Source organism: Rhea pennata, chromosome 1, assembly GCF_028389875.1.
Source record: "Rhea pennata isolate bPtePen1 chromosome 1, bPtePen1.pri, whole genome shotgun sequence".
NCBI lineage: Eukaryota > Metazoa > Chordata > Aves > Rheiformes > Rheidae > Rhea > Rhea pennata.
This window is the reverse complement of record NC_084663.1, coordinates 46,166,022-46,193,041: the sequence shown is the minus strand read 5'-3', so window position 1 is coordinate 46,193,041 and position 27,020 is coordinate 46,166,022. Positions and strand designations below refer to the sequence as shown.

The 27,020-nt window shown below is 32.5% G+C and overlaps 1 protein-coding gene across 1 annotated transcript in view; it reads right to left on the bottom strand.

Moving 5' to 3' along the window:
• LRRIQ1 (leucine rich repeats and IQ motif containing 1) overlaps positions 1-27,020 on the bottom strand; it is a 118,725-nt gene that overhangs the window by 22,539 nt on the left and 69,166 nt on the right. Inside the window, exon 22 of the mRNA XM_062568124.1 lies at positions 22,820-22,921. Within this exon, the coding sequence (XP_062424108.1) occupies positions 22,820-22,921 (102 nt within the window). The remainder of the gene's footprint in view (positions 1-22,819; positions 22,922-27,020) is intronic.

Sequence of the window (27,020 nt, the reverse complement as noted above, 5' to 3'; positions counted from 1 at the left end):
GATGTCTTTTTGGCACCTTTGACTTGGCTTTTATGAGACATAAAAAAACTTCTGTAATTTTGCTTTTCTCTCTAATCACATTTCATACTTGGAATTATCTTCCCTCTTACTGTCTATTCTTTTTGTCCTTGTGGACTTTCCCGTCTCTTACTGAAACTTTTTACTGGAATTCAGCCACTACTAGAAGCTGCTTAGTAAACCGCAGTAGCTTACCTATCCTTTACAAAATTATTTTACAGTTGAACCACAGAAGTCACTCTACTTTTTACTGAGTCTGTTTGTCCACTATTAATGATTTAACTATCCATAACTGTATTGGGGGAACTAGCACTGCCTCTGAGGTGAATGGTTTCCTCACACTCTTTATTTTAAGCCTTAATCTTCATTAATATTTTTGACAATATAAGCTGTAGTCACAGGCTATTCGCAAACTCAACTTTGTCACAGGTTTTTATAATTATCTGTAGTATTTTTTAAACTTTTTCTTCTGCAAATATTATAATTTCCTTGGTATAAGTTGTGAAATGTAGTTTTTGTTGTCCAGCCCCTCACTTCAATTTTACCAATTTTACTTTAAGGGAATATTGTTAAGGTATCATGGCTTCTTTTCTCATAATTTTAAATGCTTTTGGTTGTGCTCCCCATTTATCTGGGTATAGAGAATTCCTATTCAATTCAAATCTATTCCTTAGGCTGAATGTGTTTAGCTGCCTAACACATTATTAACCTATTAAAATTAGGCAGGCTTCTCAGTCCAGAATATCATCATATATATGAGATTATAGCATAGTCTCTTGCTAGTAATTGACAGCCTAAAAATTAGGCAGAGAAATCTGTCCTCAGTTGATGTAAAGAACTCTCCTGTCCCTCCCAGCCACTGTATACACTTTTCAGAAGACAAAAAATTAAAAGCTTGGATGGAGAGTCATCGTGTCTTCTGAAATGAGGTTGTGAGGCCTGAATAAAAAGTACAAGCGGTCAACTACTGAATCATTACTGAATCATTAAAATATAAATAATGTTAATTACAGAACTGGCCACCTTTTCCTTGATTAAAGTGGGAGCCATTTCTTCTTCTAAGTTTATGATATTCTTTTCATCTATTCCTAATTCAGGAGCACAGGTTTCTGACCTTTAAATCTTGAAAAGTGACAGGTTCTACATTTGCAACTACTCTGGTACTCTCATAATGCTTCACATGAAGAAGACACTGATCTATATAACAGGAGTAAGAAATATTCCACATAACTTCGTAAGACAGTCTTGGAGACAGGACCTTCTACCTTTTAGCCTATGCTCTCCAATGAGCAGAGCATGCTCATATTTACAGAAAAGCTGGTCCCATCTCTCTCACCCATCATTTTCAGAAGAACTGTTTCTCCCCAGTAAAAGGATCAGTGACAATTATGTATTAACGAATAACTTTATATCCTTTTCCTCCATTAAAAAGGAAATCAATGTAGGGATTTAAAACCACTGTCAGAACTTTACATCTTAATACGTGGGTTTGGTCAAAAGAGGTTGCATATGCAATAAGCTATGTTAAAACTTGTAATAAAAAGAAATTACTTTTAACTTGGCAGGTTATGTTTCCAAAATTGTTGTTAATAATGCACTTTAGTTGTATTTTGAATTTCTGACTTTTGCTATGGAACATTACCAGTTTTATTCAGAACACTTCTGCATATCATTATTGAAAATGAGGAAGAGATCAAGATAAATACATAAGTGCACAAAATGAATCAGATCTTTTTTTTTCTTAAAATCATCTATGCCATTAAACAGTATTCTTGTTCCATATCATTGCTAATAGTGGCTTTTTCTCAAGTATGTACATGTTGTTCACTGATTTGTTTAATAATGCTGAGAAAACTGTATTCTATTTTCTTATTTGGGACATATCAATAGTCTCACATTTTAATAGCAATATCTCTCTTTTTATTTCTGATGAAAAATACTATATTAAAATTAATTAATAATATATTTAAATCACAGCATATTCCCTTTCTTATTCCAGTTATGAACATCATGTGTTTCAGGATATAGTATATCAGCATCATTAACATGCATTTGCTTGATAGCTTTCCTAAATTAGGGCTCTGGGCTTTTTAAAACCTGGACCTGATTTTGTACGAGTACTAACACTCACAGATTCCACAGAAGTTCTTAAGAGCTGTAAGCATTCTGCATCTTTGAAATGGATCAGACCTATAATCTTTAATTGTTAAACCCAGACAACTCATGGATATCAAAGAAAAAAGGAACACATCAAAGAAGGCACAATCCTATAGAAAACCAAATTAATCTCAGAAGTATTTAAAGTATCATACACTCATTAGATTATCACTTCTAAGATTTCAATCTTTTCAACTTTTTCTTACATGACATGCACACTTTAATGTTTTAAGATTAGAATACACTTACATTTGGTATTAATATAGTAATGAGTTTTAGGTGTTGCCAAATAATCATCCACCCACAACCTGCACACTTAAGCAGATTCAACAAAAAGTTTTTTGAGGCACTTACTGTCATTTCCCTAGAGAATTTTGGCATCTAAGTAGAGAGAACTTATTCAAAGACCCACCTTAATTTTCTCAGGTACCTGAAATGTGCCTGGAATTTAATATTTTAGGAAAATAATATATTCTTTTCTTAGTTCAATGTGCAGACTCATAAGAAATTGCCTTTGCTGAGAATTTTACCTGTTTATTTTATGGCTAAGGGACTTTAAGGATATATAAAAATATTATTCTCAGTCTGTCAGACTCTGTTTGCTGGGCATATGCTGAAGGAGCAGGTCATTTTCAGTTTAAAATATTAATGTTATTTCTGTTAGTTAAAGTTAGCTAAAGGAGAAGGGATAAGAATATATGGATTACTTCTGGTGAAGTGCCTTAACTTCTAGAATGAGTCAGTTGTATTCTCTGAGGTTTTTCTTCAAGACTGATGCATCTTATGCCCTTGGCTGTAGAGGTCAGCTTTAAAAAGTGGATTGAAACACACCCAAAGAAAATAGCCTGGATTGTAGAACTGGAGAATCAAATCCCAGCAGGCTAAAGAGTACCTCAAACCCATGTTTTCCTCTGCCAAGGCAAATGTTCTTAACTGCAAGGCATTATACAAAAGAAGGAAGATGGCTATACAATTGCCTACATTCAGAGCAATGTTTCAGATTCTGAATTTCATTTTTGTAGAGTCTATGCCCAGCAAATATCAGTTCTGATTATTCTGAATCGCAGTTAGCTACTGAACACTTTGCTGATTTATGTACAGAGATGCTCAGGAACCCAATCAAACACAGGGATTTTGTTCAAATCTACTTGTAGATAGGAAAATCAAAGTTCTAAGTTGACATATATTTCTTGAAACAGAGAACTGTGAAGAAGCTTATATTGTAGTCAACCTTTTACAGTTCAATTCACTTCAAAACTTGCTTCATACAAAATATAACACAAATAAAGTCAGAAACTAAGAATACTAAGACCTACAATGTAAAAGGAGGGCTTGGAATTTCTTCAGCAGTCTAAGTTTTCCTTTCTTAATATAAAAAATCTGTGACCAGAGTTAATTTTCTCAATATGTATTCTGGAAGTGGTGCTCTAAATATAAGAACTAAGCAGCTGAGCTTGGATATAAAATTCATGTCAAAGCTATTAATTCATTGAAATTTTTCTTATCTGCCAGTATTCTGGTATATATTACTGTCTAGTAATATATATTCAAAATGTGTGTGTGTCTCTGTGTGTACAAACCCTATAAAAACATACTCTGAATAAATATTAAAATTATATATACCCCATGAGGATTTTTATAATTTCTCCTGTGTCATCTATAAAGTTGTTTTAATGTACATTAATAAAAAGAATCAAAATTCAAAATCTAAAGTCCAACAAACAAAATGACATTATTTCTGTTATAATCTACTACAGGCAGAACAGAAAGCAAGAACAACATGAGTAACAACGTATTGATACCCAGGCAAGAAACTGGAGAATTTGGGAATAGACCAGAAAACAATAATAAAAAAGCAGAAACATAGTAGAATGCAAGAGAAATTAGAGCATTTTTTTCTCTTCTTCAGAAAAAAAAAAAAAAAAAAAAAAAAAAAAAAAAAAAGCACCTGACCTGAATGTAATCCTGTCCAATGTGCTCTATGTGTCCATAATAATAATGTGTCAATGTGCTCTTGAACAGGGGGTTTGGATTGGATGGTCTTCAGAGGGCTCTTCCAACCTCAACTATTCTGTGATTCTGTGATTTGTCAGGAGTCTATTTTGTCAGAAGTAACTAAACACATCTAAGTATTATATAGCAGTCACTACATGCCCAAGACATTTTTTTTTGGCAAAAGAATGGTATTTGGAATGGTTTTTAGCATGCTTACAAGTATTCAATGAATATGGTAGGAATATACATAAGACTTCCAGACAGCTGGTAGCATAGTGTGGCAATTACTGATGCAGAGTTTTCTTTACTTAGTATTATCACATCTCTAGATGTGATGTTTCTTTATGTACAACTCAGGTTATTTGGATTTTTCAAATAGCTCAAGCAAATACATACCAATATACTTAAAGAAACCAAACCAAATCAAAGCAAACAAAACAAAACCCACCTTGTTATAAGTTAATTGTAGTTAATTAACATGTTAATCAGTTTGAGTAAGTTTTGACAAAATCATTTTGCACCTCTGGGACCAGAATGAATGAAATAGAGAGAAATATTTAAAACAGTATCTGAGTCAGTGCAAGATGAGTAAAAGATTAGTTAGAATTTTCTCAGAAGAAAGCATCAGGTGATGACCTGTAAAACCTGCCAGCCCCATCTTCTTCTTAAATACACTCATTCTATATGCTCTAATAATTATATCCTTTCCATGATGCAACCATTCGTGACCTCGTTTTCACTCTCACTCTTCCTTCCTGGAAACCAGCTATCCATCACACTGAAAAAGTTAAGAATAAAATGCCTTAAGACCACAGTCTGGCTTTTTTGGTTGTCCCTTTTCTACTTGTTTTCATTTCTATCTTTGTCATCTTTTACATTATGCTCTATTTCTGAGTGATCTGTTCCAGTAATATAGAATCTACTTAATCTGCCCCACTTCAGTATTTACCACATTTCAGCTTGTCCCTTTTGTATTATCTCTTTGACCTCTTTTCATCAGACTATGCGTAACTTGAATCCTTACACCGAGCTTCCTAAACCACTGAAAATGTACAAATGTCAGTCTCCGAATTCAAGGAAAACAAAATTTCATACTTGGGCTTTCCCACACATTCCTTTCTATTTCCTTGCTTGTTCTAGGCTCTGTACAATACACTACCACTACCATTTATCAGGAGTAATTAGTATTTATCAATAGTTTAAGGGTTGTTTTCAAATTGTTCTGCTTCTCACATTAAAGCAAACCCAGCTCTTACTTAATCTTCAATAGTATATTTTTAAGATATCTCATTTAATGGTCTCTCTATATATTCATATTGCAATACTGTCAGTGAAGCTTTTCTCTTAATATTTCTTAATTATTTAATCCCTTCCATTGCAACCATCTGACCATACAGGTATACTGCAAACACCATTGCATATAAAGCACAGTTGCTTAGGTCTTCTATATTCTTCTTTTGAACATGGTGCATTTCCCTTTGAGTTTCTTTATAAGCTTCACTTTCGTGGCACTAACTTCAAGGCAGCATTAAACACTGTTCCTTCCACTTTATCCAACTTTGGCAATTTTCTGTGCTGTTACCACTTCCTTTACTCCACATTTACGTAAATACAACTGTATTTCTCATTTATCTTCTACATCTTCCTTCACAGTAATATAAGCATTTCATATCGTGTCATTTCCTAAGACTTACAACACTTTTCTGACTTCGTTTATAAGCCTAAAGACATGTTTCACCTGAGGTGTCTACAGGAAGCCACCACACATGGAGCTGTTTATTTCATTTTTTTTTGCTAATTGAACAGTGGAGGAGTAATAAAGGTACTATAAGAATAGGTTGATACGGTCAGTTAAAAATAAATCAGAGATGAGACAAAAAAAAAAAAAAAAAGTAAGAGTAGGGACACTGATTAAACAAAAGTTTCCACCCTCTAATAAATGAGATTCCCTTGTCTAAAGAATAAGCTAAAAAACAAGATAAAATTCTGCTGTTTGGTTAAACTGGTTGATTTTGTATCATTAAAAACATTAAATTTAGAGTTATGTAGACTACTGTTAATGCACATAAGTGTCATAGCAATATTCACAAAACTAAGTTATTTCTTCAAAGTACTAAGCTGCCATTTAACATTGGAATTAAACATACAGTTACGGTTATATACTTTAACCTCATTGAATGAGAAAGGCAATGTGGATTTTATTGAAAAGGAAAATAGAAGAAAGAAAAAATGACCTGATCACTGCTTTAGTTAGTCAGCAATCAAAATTGTGGTGTTGAATTCATGTCTGTAAATTTTTGATCAATTTTGTCCTTCAAAATGACGCAACTGAGGTTGAAGAAAAAGAAAGAATAATTAGGAGATACTTCTATGTGCAAGAATACATTTTACGTATTTGATAGGGAAGAGTAAAATGACTTTTCAGTCATTTACTCAGTGCTGTACAAATCAATGTTCCATTGTCTAATGCTAATATTTGGACAGAGACAAAATGCATTAAGTTTGCTATGGGACAATGCCAGCTTAAGTTCCTGTCATTCACCCAAAAGCAGTAGTTGATCAAATATATTCCACATTGGGAGGTAAGGTGAAAATAAAATGCACAAACCTTCTGAAATGCTAAGATTCTAATTTCTCTGAAACTTTCCAAGTATGTAATAATTTACCTCCCACACACAAAATCAGTGCTGGTATTTCCGAAGTAAGGTTTATAGAGAAAGTACTCTTTCAGATCTTGTAATCTGGAGGAATATCAAATCTTTGAAATGTCTGCACCAGGATTTGAATAAAACATGTTCTTAAAACTTATGCTGAAATTATTTTACAGGAAAAAAGAAAAGAGAAGGAGTGAAAGAGAGACAGATAGCATGGCAACATCATTTGTGGCTCTAAAGCCAAACATACTAATTCCTATTACAGGTCACAATTTGAATTGATGTATGTTTTGATCAGATTTGCATCAGATTATTTATGCAAGACATCCATTTTATGGTCATAACATTCAAAAAAAAAAAAAAAGAAAAAATGTAATGGAATGTAACTGTTTATGACACTAGAAAGCCAAACATAGAGTATATTTAAAGATATTTTACTTTCTATATTAGGAATTTAAGAGTTTCCATCAACATGTTAGCTTAGAACTCCTCAATCTTAGAAATATTTATCATTATAATTATTATAATTTATCACTGTAATAATTACAATAATTAGAATTTACCATTATAATGTATTTGATGTATTTACAATATCTCAGAACTGAATTTCCCAAAGGTCAGAACTGAGTGCCAGTTCACCTAATCTAAGGTTAATATCCAAAAATTGTGTCATTCTTCATCTTATTTTACTTTTCGGTTTTCTAAATCATTAGTGAAAAGTGGAGAATTAAAATTTAAAACAAATTGCTATATATGTGTGTTTTAAGTACTACAAACCTGTCTGCAGCCACTATTTTTAGATTTGAAGTACTATTTCCCCCTCAGTTTAACAAACAAGAAAGCACATAAAGAAGACAAAAAGAGGAAATGCAAACATTAAGCTTTCGCAAGTATGTTTGTGATTTTGTATTTATTAAGTTTTGGATTAAGCACTAAAGAGTCACTGACTCCATTCACTGAGCCTACAAAAGTCGAAATGTATCAGCTGTTCTTGGCATTTTCTGTGTGAACTAAAGGTATAGATGCATTAAAGACATTCCACACATTAAAATCCTCAGCTCCAGTGTGTTGGATTTGTATGTTGGACAGTATGTTATCTTTTGGTAATAAAATAATAAGCAGTAATACTGTCATCACCCCCACACTTTTTTATTTTAGATCAGTGCAGAATTTTAGGAGATGCTGCAAAAAAGACTGAAATTCCTCAAGAATCAGTGTAAAACCAAATGTTGGAAGAGTATATGGAGGATGGAAGACAGAGGATGAAAAAGTATATAGAAAGAAAGGATCTCGCTAATCATATTTCACTTCCTCAGGTACCCAAAACTTAAAAGGACAGAAATTAAAGCCCTTGCCATTATTCTTGTCTGCAGTCTTCTAAGAACAAGGTACTCTGTTGTCTATATCCTTGTTGTTTCGGCCACTCAACCTAAGCAAAATTTAATTAACAAAGCTGCTGAATAGTAAGTTAGGATAGCTAAGTCTGTTCCCCTGAGATCTTTGGATAACACAGGCCCTAAAAAACCCAAAGAAATTAAGAAGTAGTAAAAACTTTTTTTTGAAATGATATGTCCAGTGTTTCCATGTTTACTTATCTGTTAAATGCAACGAATCATAGAATAAAAAGCATGCAAGTAGAACCTATGTTGTTTATCCTTCTATTTTTTCATATAATCCCTGCCTCTTCCCTCAAATTTGCTTAATATAGACCTTTTCACTACTTTTAGTCATATTCTCTTGGAAATAATGAGCCCTCTGTTGATGCATATCCTTCATTAAATAGGGGAAGGAGTATACATTGCCCAGGAGAAAATTAAGAGACGTATAATATCAATATTTTTCCCCCTTTTGATAGATTTTATTCAAAAATTCCCAGTTCTTGAGATTAACTAACAACAGTATTCAAGAACTTGAACAGAAGTGCTTAGTTGCTCAGTGATGAAATAGCATTTCCAAATATTTATAAGAAAAGAAGATCACTCTAGGTATGGAGTCCCCATAAGAAGAATATTTTTCTATAGAATCAATAAATCAACAAATCAACTCTATGATTTAAAATATCAGATCTTCCAAAGGAATTCTCAAAAGCTAAACACAGAAGAATATATTCTAGGAGCACACACGGTTGGACTACTGTCTTGCTCCCTAACAAGAAGCCAAAAAAATAAAGTGTATTTTATTCAGTGTGATATTCATAAAGGTAGGTTTTTCTTTAGAAGCAAAGGATCTAAAGATAGTACAGGAGTATAAAAATCCCAAAACAAGAAAAGATTTGTTCACCATGACACTTTTAGATGGCGAAGTCACAACAGTACACCTAGGCAAATATTTAAAAAAGTCAACATTAATCAGGAGCAGCATGAAGTTAGTTAGGCTGACTTACATAACACACACTTGTCTCATAACTTTTATGAATGAATAATTAAAAATATGTAATTTTCTACCACATTTTGAGAATGCACATTTTTAAAAAGTACACTTCAAAAAGTATTAGATATGTTTGAGAATTAACATCTTGGTAGCTAGATAGAGACAGAGATAAGAGATAAAATCATTTATATTAACTAGAATATATGAACTTGGTTTTAAGAACTTATATTCATCCACTGGGAGTGGCACATCTGATTGATATCTATCAATGCAGAATAACACTGACAATGAAACTCAATGAAATAATTTCATTAACGTCAATATGTAGTTGCATTATAAATATCTATGGATATGGGTAACTACACAAAATCAATTAAATAATTTCATTAATATCAATATGTAGTTGTATTATAAATACCTATGGATTAGGTATCTACACTAAACAATTTATGTACATATACTATTTTTAATTTTGAAATGTTCTATGTTGTGTAGGTGAAACTATTTATTCCTGCCTTACTCCTTCTGGCTTACTTATGTTGACCTGAAATACTTACAAGTATTTGATGATAGTACTCTGATAAAAATTCATGGCTATGTCAGTGCAGCAGTACATAACAGTAAAACCACCCTATATTGTCAAACATACACATAAATCTATGCAGACTAAGAATGAAGCTGTTGTTTAATTTACTTTATTGCAAAAGCCAGAGGTAACATTGAAGATCAGGCCTGTCATTATGCCAAATATTGTATAAACAAGGCTTGATTTAATTCTCATTGAATTAAATGGGAAAAAAAATCTCATGCTTTAACACAGACATAGACATGATTCTCTTTCTAAAGACTCTACATCTAAAGTGAGGTAATCTCCAGATGTGCACAATTTTTATATATGTATCTCTAGTTTTAAAATAAGCATAAATACTATGAACTTAGAAGAAGCTATAAGTAAATATAGATATAAAAGCATTAATTGTTCTTATTAAATTATACTTAGTGGCTGATACATCATAGAAGAAAAAATATATGAAATTCAAATATCTTATGGATCAATTCAAAAATGGGACTTACATTTGTAAGGGATTTGCCTTACACTGATTTGCCTAAAGTTTGCCCTACATTAATACATACTTAATTCATGTGGCTCACAGGGCATAATAATTTTATAGAGGTCTTTATTATCTACAATGGAAATTTTTAGCTTGTAATCACATGAAAAATGCAATAATTTAAGTACAGTAAATCATTTTTGTTCAGTCAATTCATATTCAAGAGTATTCAGTATCATGGAAATTGAACTGAATTAATTACATTGACTTTGAACCAGTTATAGTTACAATATTTATATCTATGTAGAGAAGGTTTGAATGATTTCCTCACTGAATGAAGAAATAATGAATGAAATAATGAAGAGTTGAAATTGACCATGATTTCTGTTGTTTAGTAAAACCATTTGTTTTGAATGTTACTTAAGTTATTTTTGGAACAAGAAAATGAACAAAATTAAACACCCAATTCAATTATTGAACACAATTTCATCTTTCCTTAGCTTAGGTAATGATTATCATATTATTCTTTACGTAATTGTGTTTAAATTCTTAGTTTCATTCTTACGAAACTTTTAAGCTACAGTCCCTACAAAGCTCCCTAGTTCACTGACATATATCTATCCCTGTCGTCTATATCTATGTCTTAATAACCTATATTTATCTATCTCTGTCAGTATCTATATAGACAATACAGACACAACTTGTATGAAAAGGAGGGAATAAGTTAAATACCATGATAATTTTGAATAAATGATTTTTCCTCACATTTGTTCTCTTTATGTTTGTAATAGCTTCAGGACAGCCACAACTAATAAACTTGAAAGTGTAATTTGTTTTATGTGTTGCTTTGAACAACAATGGACAACGACAACAGTCGTCCATTCCTAATTCTGCTTATGTGCAGCCAGTTATGTAAGTTCCTGCTACTGGCACATGAATTTATAGAGCACTAAGGGCTGATCCAAAAAGGAGTGAAAGCACATGAAGTCCAATTAGGTAAGTAAACTCCCATTTGAGAGTAAGGTACTCCAATAGCTAACCAGATGCTATTTATTCCAGGAGAAGGGAACAGACAGTTGTACTAGAAGCTTTACAACCTTATCAACTACATTAGAGTAGTAAAATTGTATCACCTTCCACAAGAATTCTTCTAAAAGATAATAAAATAGTATTTCACTGAGCAAGTAAGATTTTACTTTAATTGTAACAGCCATTGTCATGAAGAAGAACTAATGACATTCTCTTGTTAGCTTTAAAAGTAACGAGAAAATATCTGCTTTTTGGCTTATATCAGATAACTTGTTTTATAAGAAAGATTCTAATATGGTTTATTTTTCATACAAAATATACCAATTTTTACACAAAATAATCTGAGTGAATCAACAGTTTTCTTTAAAACAGCTCAAGAAATGGAGAAACATTAATTAATAATATTTAGAGACTTAATTTAACTACAACAGTGAGCACATAACATTATTTTATTGCAGTAAGATTTTTCTCTTTATTTGAAAAGGTAAATACATTGATTAGAAGCAGTTTGGTAGAGGTATTGATACAGAAACTAGGAAAAGGTATATGTTTCTGCAGTGAGAGTACAAAAGATATACATAAGTAAATACACAAACTTGTCTTTAACTTGTACCACAATTCTTGAAACATTCTTTCAGCTCTTTGAACTTCTCCGTATTCTGGTTGAATGAATGCAACAAGGGATACTAAAATTGGAGACTGTCTGAACAGCATCATCATCCCCAAGGCTGCCTGGTCTCTGCATAGACTCTCCTTCAGGATTCTGCTTAGAAGAGGAGGAAACAGGAGAAAAGAATGCAGTGATGTAGCACAGTAGTTACTAAAATAAGAAATGTAATTTTCAGTGATATTTAAAAAGTCTTAGTTCTACTTACCCTCTCCCGGATTCCAACCAGATTCTTCAGCTTTCGTCTGACTAGACCCTGAATAACTACATCTCACAGTGCTCTGGATGCTCATCAATATTGTCTCCTTATACAACTGTATTAATCAGATAATGAAGTAAGGGGACTCTCCCCTACCATTTCTATGAAGAACAAACACATTCTTGACGGAAAGTCATAGAAGTATAAAATACTCTCATAGGGGAAATAAAACAAATCTCAAAGTAAGCAATTCGCATGATGCATGGATAATATGCGGGCTTAGCAATACAGGGAAATAAAAAGTGTAAAGAGGTATAAAAATAGAAATCCCTAGCAGCCATAATTTTGGAAGAATCAGCTTTTAAAATTTATTCCCAATAGCTTTTCATAAATATTTCTATTTGCAATAAATAAGAGGAAAGATGTTGGAAAGAGATTTCTGAACACAGTGCACAGCACTCACATGGTATACGATGACAGCCTATGCAATGTTTTAGCATACGAGTGGAGTCTGACCAAACCTAAGCAAGCAGACCTGGCTAAGAGTCAGGAGTCACGCTTATTAAATAGAACTCTCAGGGGTATCACGCAATCAGGGGTCACAATCGAGGCAACAGAAGCAATGTCACGATATCAGAGAAAGGGCCAATTCAGACCTGCTCCCTGACAGGCAGTGAGGTCAGGGCTTGCGGCAAATAACTGTATTAAAAGGGAATATTCTCTACACACTTTTAGAACTGTCATCTGAACAAACAAAGCCAGGTCATCGGTAGGTTAAATCAGAACTTTCTGCCTTAGCTTCTTCTTCTTTTTTTTTTTTCCTTTACATTCATTACTAATTTCTTAATTATATATGTACAACATCAGCTACTAAAGCAAATTCTCAGTAGATTTTACTTTGAAATACCTATTAGCATTTAAAATACTTTTTAAATTGAATTCTATCTTTGATAAAATACATCCCTGTTCTCTTCATAAACTGAAAAATATCAAACTTGCTTCATGCTAGAAAACAATAAGCATGCAAGTGCTTTAGAGAAGTGACTTTCCACAGTCAATTTCTTAGTAAGCTTGATACTCAATCTGTGCTTGGAAACCACTCAGAAAACTTAGCTGTTTATATTCTGCTTGTTTAATGATGATTGTGAAAATGAAGTAAATTCTTCTTTGTCTGATTATTTGGATTTCTTTATCTGAACTGAGTTATCTACATAATTCTAAAAGTCTAGTAACTTATAAAATTATAACCAAATATTAGATTATTTGACCCAATAATAAATCTGCAAAGGAAGAACTATTCTAGATTGTCATGTAAATATATTTTTTGAAAAATATTATCTCTGTATGCAGCCTTTCTTAGGAATCCAAGAAAAATATATTTAATATATATACATATTCTTTACATACATATACATAAAAATAACTAAAAAATACAGTATTTCCACCTTAGTCCAGCATTAAATGAATAGTACATTTTTTCCATGACAGCTTGAAAATATCAATTGAGTGCTCTGTTATAAATCATTTTTTTAAACATATAAGCCACAAAAAATAAAGGCATTATATACATCAAAGCTGCACAAAACTAAAAATTTGCCAAAACTGCTAAAATGTTTGTGTATTGCACATGGTAAAAGCCGATCTGTAAAATTATGAAGTTGGAAGATGCACATTATAGAAATACACAGCTTGTCATAGAATTTGCAAAGATATTACTAAATGATTGTGCATTTTTATCACAATATGTGGGTTTCTTGTAAATACTCCTACAATCCCTTGTATCTTCAAAATCTTTCATATCTGCTGTCTACTTTTATAGATCATATGAAACTTGCAAAAGGTATATGACTTTGCCACAAGACTTTGTATCAAACAACACAAAGTTTTCAATAGCTAGGTTTCAATTCTGAAGTCTTTTCTTTATGTTTTGTTTGAGAAATGTTGCACATTACCAAAATAAATTATGTTATACAGCTGATCCACAACTCTCTTAGTTATAAGAAAGAAAAAGACTTAAATGTATGTTCAGTATTAAAAACATTGTCACATTAAAACAACCTTTTTGGAATGCTGTAGCTCTCTGACCTCATAATTCTTCATAACACCATCGTTCCCATTACAGAATAGAAAAACAAGAATTTTGTTATAAGAAACTTTAATTGATTACACTTTCAACTCAATGAAAGGCTCTGGGGTTAAAACCTTCCTTTAATCCACCTTTAACAGTACTTCAGAAGATAAAATAGGCAGAGGCATTGCTACTAAAATGCATAGCTATATGAAAAGTCTTAAACTGTCACATCATGTTGTCCTACTGTAACAAGAGTTGCACCTATACATGTTTCTAAGAATTTAACATATTCCTTGTTCATAGCTCCACACAAAATGGAAATACTTTTGCAAGATGAATATTTATGCAATGCAACATTTGTGATCCTCCTCTGGACGCAGCCTATACACTTAACTTTCTGTGATCTGTATTAAAATACCATGTTCATACCAATATGAGTTAATGCTTAAAATACTCACTTTGGAAAATGCTTTGAATATATCTGAAAATGCAATTTTAATGACCTCTTTATGAATAATTGTTTTGTGAAGTATAAAAAGAGTACCTTTGCATTTGGATATTGTTTAGTAAAAACAAAACAAATAAACAAATCACCCCAATATTGCCTACAGTCCCAGGCATTCAAACAGATAACAACAAATTTAACAATTTTCACTAGACTTACTAAATCTAAGTGTTGTAACACTTTATTTTAGAGGAATTTAGCCAAACCTTTTTTCTCTCAGCCCCTTCGATGAGATCCATTTGGACTTAACTTGTTGCTAAAATTATCTGTCTTTTGCACTCTAAGACCTGGGTCACAACCTTACTTAGGGACAGGAAATAGTTATCAGGTCACTGAATGGTCAAATGAAAAAGGATTTGAAATGCTTCGGTAGTCAGGGGTCTATTCATCCAAAATGATTGCCTGATGTAGTATAAAATGCTGTGGATCTGACATGGAGTCAACTTATTTATGTACACATTGGCTGAAATAAAGATGATACATTACCTAGTCCTTGGACCTAAAGTGCCAAGGAAAGTAGGGAAAAAAGAGAAGGAAAATCTTGGAAGATGCAAATCAAAGCTTTGAACTGCTATGTTATCTTATTCAACAACGGTATAAACTTATCCTCATCCACTGATGATATTTTATGCAAAATCTCATTCCTACTGAAATCATCACTGGGCAGTCTTTAGCTAAAGCAGCAGTAAGCTTTTTTTGTTGTTGTTTTCTAGTGTGGAGTTCTTTAATAGTTTAAAGATAAACTACTATGATGTGGAAAGCACAGGTGATAGTTTATATGTTGTATAAAATCCAATCAAAAGTTTGTTGAAACAATTTGACACAAAATTCATTGCCATATTATATCAGAGATCACATTTAAATCTGATGTACTAATAAAGTCCACCTGATATCATTGCAAATTACAACCATCTATAAAATTCTAGAGACAGAGAATCAGATAATACAAGCAGGTGAAATATGCAGTCAAAATCACAATCCTTTAACACTAGAATACAGGACCCTTGAAGACTAGAACCAAAGTAAGACTTTATAATATGTAGTTGGAATATATCTGTGGTAAGTACTTTAGGTTCAGGAATTTCAGACAAATAGAAAAGTTGTTAAAAAAAAAAGAACATGAAAAGCAAGAATATTAATAAAGATGTCACATGTCTAGATCATTTATAATTATTCAGACACTGATGTGCACCGCATGAATGCACATAAATGCTGTTTTACACATTTATTTTTAAACTTATACTATAATTTCAGGATTGCTTCATTCCATGAACACTGAAAAAATCCTACATTATCATTGATGGACAGGGGACTAGAAAATTAGGCACAGATTTTATTTTTTAGTTTTATTTTATAATAAGAAACTGGGCCACTAAAGCTATGTAACTGAAGCTCGAGTGCGTGCACTGTAAGGCCCCTGCAGTCTTTTACAACTTTTCAGTGTACCGCTGTTGTGAACTGGGTTTGCACTCTGCCAGCAGAGCAGCTCTGACCCATGGAGAGCACTCCTTCAGATCAACACTGCCTCAGGCTTTACTGCTTTCTCCAAGAAGTCTTACATTTCAGGCATCAAGTTGAATTTCTTCTGGAGATGATTAACCCAAACCCATGACAGATTTTTTCCAAGATATCCAACTCCTTATGTTTATTTTATCCTGGCTCTTTTTGGATGTACTGGACACAAGTAACCTACTCATTTTACATGTTAAAGGGCTGGTGGAGAGCCATTAATTCCTTAAAATGAGAAAATATTTCAATGTGAGAGCTCTGTTGTGTGAGCTCACACTAGATAATAAGAAACAAAGCCATAGAATTCTGATTTTAAGAGATAGATTCCCTTCTACACTGCAGGTTTCTGTAATGCATTTTCATCACATTTCAGGACAGATCTTACATTCTCTGGAAATGTATTATTCTGTCATTTTCACCAGTGCTATATGGTTGAGAAATTGCTTCTGCCATAATCTGGCATACAAATTTAAAGTCTGGGAGATATTTAATAATTACATTTTACTCTAAACATTGCAATACTTTAGTAGAATTGCAGAAATGTCAGGTTTAGAATGTGGTTATTAATGCTTTTCAGATCACAGCCAAATAAAAGATGACTTTATTTAGAAATGGATGTTTACAAACAATGTATGCTTCCTGGGAGCTGATGCCATTTATAATTTTCCATTGAAAATAGCTAATTTGTTAAAGATGAAAACAGCTAACACACAATTTTTAGCTGCAGCTCCATGTATTTTTAACTGCCCTTAAAAAACAAATAAAAAATATTATCAATTTTACAGCATATAAACAGTTTAATCACAGTGTTCTATTCTCAGTGCTTTCTCTTAACTCTCAAGGAAAGGTATTTAAAACCACCAGCAATTTGAATCAACATAAATGCTATTTAATTACTACATATACTTTTTCATCAATGCGCTCATATTGAGTAATGCAGAAAATCTAAGGAATTATGTTTGTCATTATGTAGAAAAAGACAATCCTAAATTACCAGTTTCCATAGTCTCAACTTTCATATTAAATTAGTAGTAGTTATAAGAAAATGTAAAAAATCCTTGCAACAGTTTTCTTTTGAGAATACAAGGAGCTTCATAACTGTGAACTATTGGAAAGCTGGAGAATAGACACAGAACATTCAGGTTTACGTGAAGTCATGGTATTAAATTTAAATGGATTCTTGATAGTTGGTTTCCAATCATGTGACATAGCCAAAAGATTATTTTATCTCTTATTCTAGTTCCAATATGGAATATAAATGTTATTTTTTACTGACAATTTGAAGAGAAATTAATAAATATTTCCATAATTAAAAGCCACCTCAAAAAGCATAATCTATTCATTACCAAATTTGTATTGGTGAAATCTGTCTTAACATTATACTCATTACATTTGCAACTTTTTACTGGTTAGTCTGAGCATAAGACAACAGGAAATACAGTTATTTCCAGTTAGAAACTACAGATTCCCAAACTACAGTAAACACATCCTAACAAAATAATTCAATGCAACTAATACAGTTGAACTTCCTGGAAGTGGACACCGTGCACGCTTCTGGGTAAAGTCAAGTTATAGTTTTTTCACTTCTTTAAACTATATATATAGTATACTAGTGTCACTGATAGACACAAATATGACCAAAAATAAATGTATTACAGTGGCAATAAATCACCTAATCTACAAAAATCATTACAATACAGTGTCTGAAATTCTGAGAAACTGCAAGTGAATCATATCCAAATAATACAGAACTTGCATGGCTTTAACTGGACTCCCAACTAATCTCTACCGCACTTTTCCAATTTGTGGACTGAAATCCAGCTTCCTATGCCACTGAACAGAAATTATTTGGATGACCCACTAAAACTGTTGAGGCAGATGGATTACAGAGGACCTCAAATCATCTACAGTGATGACGTTTCAATGTTTGCAGCAAAACAATGTGCTAGGCCCGCAGGCTCCTTTAGCTTTGTGTTGCTCTATCAGGACAAAAGGTTTGCTCTTGGTTGACAGAGTAGATAGGAACTTCTGTGTAAATGGAATTACTGAGACTAACAGATAACTGATGTACTTTATCCAAAATATTCTGAATTTTTCTAGATTATTTTATGTTAGATCAATGACTAAAACAGCCTCCACACAACCAGATGAGAAGCAGTCACAAAGATGTCTAAATATACACTTCACCCCATAATAGAACACAATGAAAATTATTTGCATTCCTTAAAACTTTCCCAAAATGTTGAGATCTTTAAACTATCATCATCTATAAAATATACTAAAATCTCCTTAAATATTCATCAGAACAGTTAGCTGACATATTTTGTTTCTCAACTAATTAGTGCTAACTGACACTTAGAAACTCTGCTGAAAGCATAACTCAATCGTATCAAAAGCAGCAGCATATAACACACAATCCAGGAAATGTCCAACAAATCATCAGATGGGAAAGCACACCAAGTTAGGCTTTCATTTGCTTTTATGTTTTTGATCAGGCCATAGTTTCTTAAGAGAAGCAGGAAAGCTCATATAAAGCAGAGTCAATGCACATTATTTAAATAATATTTCCACTAATTTATCTGTATTATATAATGACTACATACATTAAAATAATTTTAAAGAAAGTGAAACAGTATCCTTGACAGAAAGCATTAAGATTACAAAATACACCTATATCTCGATATTGCAAATGACACCAAAAAGTAAATGCTCATAATTTACTTTCTTTTTTTAATATATGAAGAAAGTAGATAAAAACTATGCTTAATATACATACTGAATTCATATACTTATTTATATTTACAGTGTATGCGTGTGTGTATTTATAGACTCAGGTATTGTATGTATACATAGTCATACAGACGTGTATATACATACATGTACCCACAGAATACATAATTTATTTCCCCTTGCCCATGTCTTTACACACTGTCTGTATTTTTAAACGGTAAGCTCTTGTCTGTAGGCAAGATGATGTTCCCTTACATAGTTTACCAAGCCTGTAACACAAAGGGGTTTGTCTCTAACTTCTGTGTGCTATGTGATACAAATGTGAAACAATGGTTCTCCAAAAGAGAATCATTATAAAGTTAGTGACTAGAGTATGATGACTGACCTAAAAGTTAATACAAATTTATGACATTACTCAAACTTTGAAAGATATATTTTCATATATATCTGTCTAACCAAACCATTATGTTATGATACATGTGTCAAATTAAAAGCTATGTGAGTTGTCCCGCGGGATCAAAGCTATGCACAAGTTTTGAAAGTTGGATGTCTACATCTATTTTACATATCAGTTCCTTGCAACTGTTGTTATAGAGTGGTCTTCTTAAAATTAGGTCCTCAAGCTCATTTTGTAAAACTTCAGATAAATTTGTAGATTCAGATTATTTTTTTCATGTATAGCTACTATTTTCTCAGAAAACAAATTTCAAATGAGAAATAAGCAAGAGATTTAAAACTAGAGCTCCTGCACATACAGTTTTTAATGAAAAACATAAGAATAGAATACATAAAGAATCAGCATAATGTCAGCAAACAGAACGCCTGTTTAAAATCTTCCATGAAGCATCACTGTAACTTAGGTTTAATAATTTGAGTAAATGAGACTTGGAGGAGGGAAAGTTATAGTTTTCATAGAGTAGGAAAACAAGAAGAATTTTTTAAAAAGACTTGTATAAACAGTTATCAACTACATTTAAAGCCAAGAGAGACAAGTATTAGATCAACTACGTCCTCACTGTGTTGCCTTCTACATGGTACATCACATAACACTGCCAGCTCAATGCAGTAGCTTGTATAAGAAGGCAAATTTTGCCAGAATATAATCCTTAACTTGGTAATGATTTTTTTTTTAATCATCTCAGGTGAAGATAACATTATTTAAGTTCAAAGTTTTTCCTTTATGTTCAATTAACTCATTTTCAGACAAAATTCTTGGTTTTCACTTGGTGTATTCTCATTGTCAAATAAAGGTTTTCCATTCAGTAATCTTTAAAACAATAAACATAAGAAAATACTACTGGTACATATAAAACAAGAGCTGTATTTACAACTGATATTTTAACCAACTCATTATTCAGGATAAATATGATACCTACTGTTTAATTAAGGCATATAGATACTTTACATACAAGAGTCAGATATTAAGCTCATTCTCTTTCATTATTTATTTCCTTCTAACTATTTTTATACCTCTTTTTAAAATTCTTTTTGTGACTTTTTTTGCATTAGGTACATTTTTAGTGCTTTAAACATAAGCTAAAAAAAATGAAGACTCAAGACATTCATCATACATTTTAACTGGATTACCTCCTACATATTTAATACCATGATGTGTTCCAGTTTGAAAAGCTAAAACTGTTCTAATTGTTTCACTTCCGAGGGCATCCCCTTTCAAAAGTAGTGATCCTGTTATTTAACAGATAACACATGTGTACTTGCTATTGATGTTATGGTTTCTCCCTTCATTTTCGCTTTAAAGAAATAAAGCAGGAATATTTAGAATGCATTTTTTTGAGATTATTTAGGGGTTTATGAAGGAGATGGACTGGAGTTCAAATTCTCTACCAGAACATCGACTAACAGTCTATGAAGGAAAGACCTTGAAGTGAGGAAGTTTCTCTTTACTAAATAATGGACTAGTGCGTGTTCTCTTTTATTTCGAAGATAGTGCCCACAAGATTTATGGATACAGAGTGAGAACATTTCCACTTCTTGTTACAAAAACACTATCATCGCAGAGCAGACCCAAAGCAAGCTATACCAGGCAAAAAAGGAAGAAATAGTCAAACGGTGAGAGGGTAAATGGCAAATAAACTATTCTGTAAGTGAAGGAAGAAGTGATTGATAACAGTTTTTTGAAATTATCATGCAGGTACTTTGGTTTGTAGTATGAAGTGGTATCCAAATTCTAAAGTAAGAAGCTCTGAATTCTGTTCATATCTCACTTGCAAATGTAAATACTAAGCAGTGCACTCTCTAATTCATAGTCTAGCATTTTCTAGCCATTCCATCTGAAGTGCCAGCAGCTTAAGCAGAAGGACAATTTTACATTCTAGTCAATCAGAACAGTATTGTAATCCTTCTTGAAGGATTAGCAGAGCCAGCAGCACCCAGAAGCACCCAGTAAAAGACTGCCAAAAAAAATCTGTTTATTAGCTGGCCAAAGGAGTATAACTATCCTTGAAATGAAAGATAAAGCTCAAGAGTACCACTAATTTCCGTGCTTGCCTTTTGATATCTAATATGCTACAGTTTCTTCTCTCCATGTCTTCAAAAAACAATTCAGTAATATTCAGAATATGTTGGCTTCCTAAAATGAAGAGAAATACTCCCAGGCAGGAATAAACAAACCAGTGGCAGGAAAGCTAGGCAGGGTGCTGAGCCTGGGATCAAGCTGGTCTGATCAAGCAGAGCTCTGAACGTTCGCACTACTGCTTGCGGGCCTCAGGCACCTGCAGTGTTTGCAGGCAATCTACTTGCCTTCTTTCTTCAGCCGGAGGAACTGTTACGATATACAGGAAACGCTAAATCAGGCACAGTATATGTAGTCTGTCTCTATTATAGGTAAATCCATGCTTCGTTCCAAAGCAAACAGTGGTGCAACCTTATTTTTCTCTTTCACAATACCCCTAGAATTCTTTCAAACCAATTTGAGCTTGGGCTTGTGAATGTAAGACAAATTTGGACTTGCATATAGCCAGTAATTACATCTCAGTTATACTTAGATCCTTTGCAGACTTATCTCAGATAGGTTCTAACTTCCATTCCCATTCATTGAAGGTTAATATATATATATTTTTTCTTTTACTAAATGAGCTTGGGACTAAATGAAATATCATATGGCTTTTGACTCTGATAAAGGTAAAATGACAAGGGTGACAATTATATGATCACAGTTTAGGGCTGCAGAAAGAACCAGAACATTCTAAAACAATGCTTCTGCAGATGCTCAGCCTCTTAAAATGAAGATTTTTTTTTTTTTTTTTTAAAAAACAGACTTATTCTTATTGTAATTTTACTAAAGTCAAGGAGAGTTTTATCATTAATTCCAGCAGTAAAAGAAATAGATAAATATTTAAAGGCCTTTGGAAAATCTATCTCATATTTACATGGTGAAATTTCTTTTCTTGTCTTCCATCAAAAGGTGAGCTTTTAGGGAATGCTTATGAAAGTGGTTTCTTGTTTAAAAAAGGTTAATGATCTTCAGGAATGAATAGCTAGCTTGAGAAAAGATGTCTATGGGATGGAAAATTTGAAATGGCATTTCATTCATAAAAATTAATTCTAGTACTTTCTATTTTATACCTCTATGATGTACTCTGGTGTTCTTAAAAGTATGTTAATCAAACAGGTACCAGTTAATTACAAATTAATCTGTAGAAGCACTCTCCTCCCCCCGAATGAATTGAAATTGAAGTGTTTCACTGCTGTAATTTGAGATACACTGAGAACAGCTAAGAACATTAAACTCCTGCCTTCTTCTATTCCTGTGTTTTGCTTTATATTTCAAGTAGGCTAGTTGAAGATATTATAAGATATATACGTATACATGCATAAAGATAGAGTGAAATTTCTGTTCATACCTTCAAAGTAACCAATATTTACAGGCTGCGTCTTCCTTGGTGGTTTCACAGGGGGATGTTTATTTTCATTGTTTTTGAACAACGCCAGGCGCACAGCTGGGTCTAGACGACAAGAACAAGTTAAAATCAAAGGTCAGACCTGTCTCATTCATTCCTTCAAGCAGTTTTTCACCTTTTAGCCATTTAATAAACGAAAAAATTTTAAAGTAGATTTTATATTCACAGCAAGTTATGTTTTCTAAAATAAAGCACAATAAACAGTGCAACTGAGGTGCAAATTCACTATTTTTCAGGATTTCAATACTAGTGATCTTTTTGCTAGCTCTTCTAAAATATATTCTAAAGTATACAAATGCACAAAATATTTTTTTAAAATCTGCTTTTAAAGATTGAAATTCTATCATAATTAACTGAATCTATGCATACTACTGTTTCTAAAAACTTTAGTTCAGAAGTATTCTGTAGTCTAAGTGAAGCCATTTACACCTTATAAATGGTATTATTAAGTATTAGGTATTATTTATGCTAACAAGAAGCAGCTTATTTTCAGAAGTTAATCTTGAAGATAATAAGCTAACCCTTTCACACGTGCTATTCTAACTGAAGTAAAGTTGACTCCAGAAATCTATAGTCATTTGCATGCCAAAGTACAAAATCTTAATTAGTTTCATAATGGTTATTTTGGAAACTTTGTAAAGAATCAAAGATGAACATACAATTATATATAAATCTAGATAATATGTTTTCCTAGACTGGCAAAAAACCACAAAATTTAACTAACAAAATCTAGACTACTGCAAAATTTCAGATAAGGCAGGGAAAGACAGTCTTGTAGATAATTTATTATGGGAAGGAAGAAATGTTTGCTTGAAGTCAGAGGAAAGTATGAATTTAAAGGAAACAGTGTTAGAAAGAAGGCAAAAATTTTATGCACAGTACAGAATAAACCAGTCAATTATGAAAAAAAGAAAATAAAATTAGGATTTGGAAGAATGTAGAGACAAAAGCAGACATACAGTGAGAATAAGAAGTATATATGTTTTTTAGGTTTGACACTGACTATGATGACATGAGTGACAGAAAATCAAAGAGAAAAAAAAAAAACAAAGAAATAGAATTCATATGGTTAAAAGACAAACCTATTGCACAAGCAGAGGAATACAGACTCAGGAAAATCTGAGAGACAATGAAGCAAAAGAGGGTTGTCTACAAAGGTAATTACAAACTGTCAAAAAAGAGTAAAAATTATTAACAATAAAGAAGGAAAACTCAGCACCAGAACTTAGCAAGAAAGTAAACATGGCAAAAAAAGGATCTAAATTTTTACAAAGAGTGCAAGTGTAGCAGAAATGAATATGTGAGACACTGCCAGAACAGATAGAGCACAAAAATAAAGGAGATGGAAAGACTGACAGAGTGTTCAGATTGATTAAGCATACAATAATAATTATGTCTGGTTCTTCATTCTGAGCCTGTTAATTGGATGACCTTGTAGCAGATCACTACTGCTTAATGAGGGAGGTTGTAAGAGCATCTATAATCTGCAACACAATAAATAGCTTTTTTTGTTTGTTTGTTACCTTATCTTTTGAAATAAAGGATCAGAATGCTCTATGGAGTCAGCTGGCAGTTTCTTATCAAGTTTAAAAGTAACTTCGAAAGTTAGTTTTGAACAGACCCATATGTTTGCTCTGGGCACTTCAGTTAAAAAGCAGTATAAGACGAATAGGTCCTAAAAGTTCCAATTTGTCTCAGAGAATCCTCTTCTGACACAAATAATGAAGAGGCAGCCAAAATGTATATTTACTTTATAAGCCCAGGTAAGGTCTCTAATGGAATATGGAGATATACATTGACAAAACACCGCAAAAAGTTTAAAGTATTCTTGGTCAGTCCACACGGCAGTAACTTTTGGTTGATAGGATGCTCTTGATGGTGCTAACCTCTCAGAAAGCAGCAAACATGATTAATCAAAGAATTGTGGAAAATACAGATGGAAGTCAGTTACTCCATTCCTTCTTCCCAAGACAGATTCATCAACACCTTACATTTCCCGTTATCCCCGGTTGTCTAAGAGACCTTCCCTCACCTTGTATGATGATTATAGCTTCCAGATTCACCCAGAGGTTATAAGAGATTTAAAATAATTTCACTCTGCTTTTACTAACTACCTCAGGTATAAGTTCAGTGGAATGACTCAAGAAGCACAGTTAAGATTGACTAGATCCATTAGTTTTAAAGCAGATTATTAGAATGTTTCAGATAACTGAATTACCTTTCTCATGAATCAGATTACTAGGCTCGCAGATGTTTTAGCATTCCCTTGGATAGATGGACAAAGTAAATCTATTTTACCCTGACTCTCTACTCAAAATACATTTTTAGTAACATAGTGTTTGTCAGAGCAGTAGAAGTTTGGGGCAGTAACCTGATGATCTGTGATAAAATATCTTGAAATAAAAAATACTTTTATATCAGAAGTTCTTTTCTCTGCAAATTTTAAATGACAGAAGTTATTACAAATAATTTAATTGAAGTATAATTTTTAATTATATTTTCTATACTAGTAAGATTAAATACATGACCACATGAGCAACATACACAGATAGAAATGTAGAAAATAAAATTTTCTGTAATTACAATTTTTCCAACACTAACCAGTGTTGATAAAAGACTCCTAAGTAAAAAAACTAGTTACAGTAACATCAAAGTATCTTCAGTATCTCTTCAAAAGAACAGAAAACCAAAGACAATGTGTAAAAAATGATTAAAATCTCAAAAGACAAAATGTGATTTCCAAGCTGTATTTTTGACTTTCTTAAAACAATTCTTGCAATAGCATACTGTTTTCCTAAGGTGGTCTACAAAAACGGTTCCAAAATGCTTTAAAAATTCCATCTCTCCTTAATCCAACTTCATATTCAATTTTATGAAAACTCTGAACAGTCCAAAGTTAAACTATACCAAGAATATTTGTGTGAAGTCACGTGAAATTATTAGTACCACCAACATTTTTCAAACATTTATTTATGCACAAGGATATTGGTATTAAAGAAGGTCCATGAACTGGGAAGAGAGGGAAATGATGGAAATTGTTCTTCTAAGAGATTTCTTTCAGAAGATTTACTTTTGAGTCTTTGCAAAATAACTTAAATAATCTATGGGGATTTAACACAGTGCCAGACTACTTGAATTTGTACCTACCTGGATCACCTCAACCATTGCCTACAGCTCTTTTGTTATTAAAAACGAGTCTTTATCTAGTCCCAAACGTAGGCAATATTACACAGATTACTTTATAATACTAGTGCTTTTCAGTCTTTGACTGGGATGGGGAAACGAACCGCATATGTGCTTTGATGACAAGCAATCAAATGTTTTAGATTTCACACAGAGAACTGTGAAAGAGTCCAATAGTTCAAAATCATACAAATCTCTTCCTGGATTCTGGCACACTCGTTTAAATGCAGTTTATTAGATGATGAGCTGTGCTGGCAATCTAGAAACTAGGAAGGTAATTTAATGCACATTGCTTGGCAGATTCCAAATATAGAAGATAAGTTGGACAAACATTATCCAAATGTTATAGAAACAATATGGAGTAGTTACTGCCTGATCTGGCACTACATTTGTTAAACAATTTCTTGATAATATGTGAAATAGAAAAAATTAGAAGTTTGTCATTTATTGTTGTGTAATAACTGTAATTGGAAAAAGATGTATCTGTGCCAAACTTGAAGAGCTGGTAAATCAAAGCAGCACAGTGACAGATGAATATGTATAAGATTATTCAGTTTGTTAATTAATCGGGAAGAAAGACCACACTTTGTTCCAAATTAGAGGGCAATTAGCGCAATGGGTTTTCATCCGTGTTTGGAGCTCCTAGATGATACTGAAAAACACATCTCCAAAAGCATCATTCTCTCTGCTGCCATGAAAATTTAGATCAATCGTCACTTAATTAATGGGTAATAATGAGTAACAATGTCCTCCAGATTTTCATTTTGACTGTTGTTAATTCAACAAATTTAAGCTGTACAGTCAGATCATCTGTTTTGGAGTGGTTTTTTGTGTGTGTGTGTGTGTGTGCTAGTATTGCATTGTTATCTTAAATTCTAAAACTAGAAAAAAAAATTCGATCATGTCTATGAAAGTATCTTCATCAGTGTGCTCTGATTCTAGGAATCAAGTCTCACTCCAG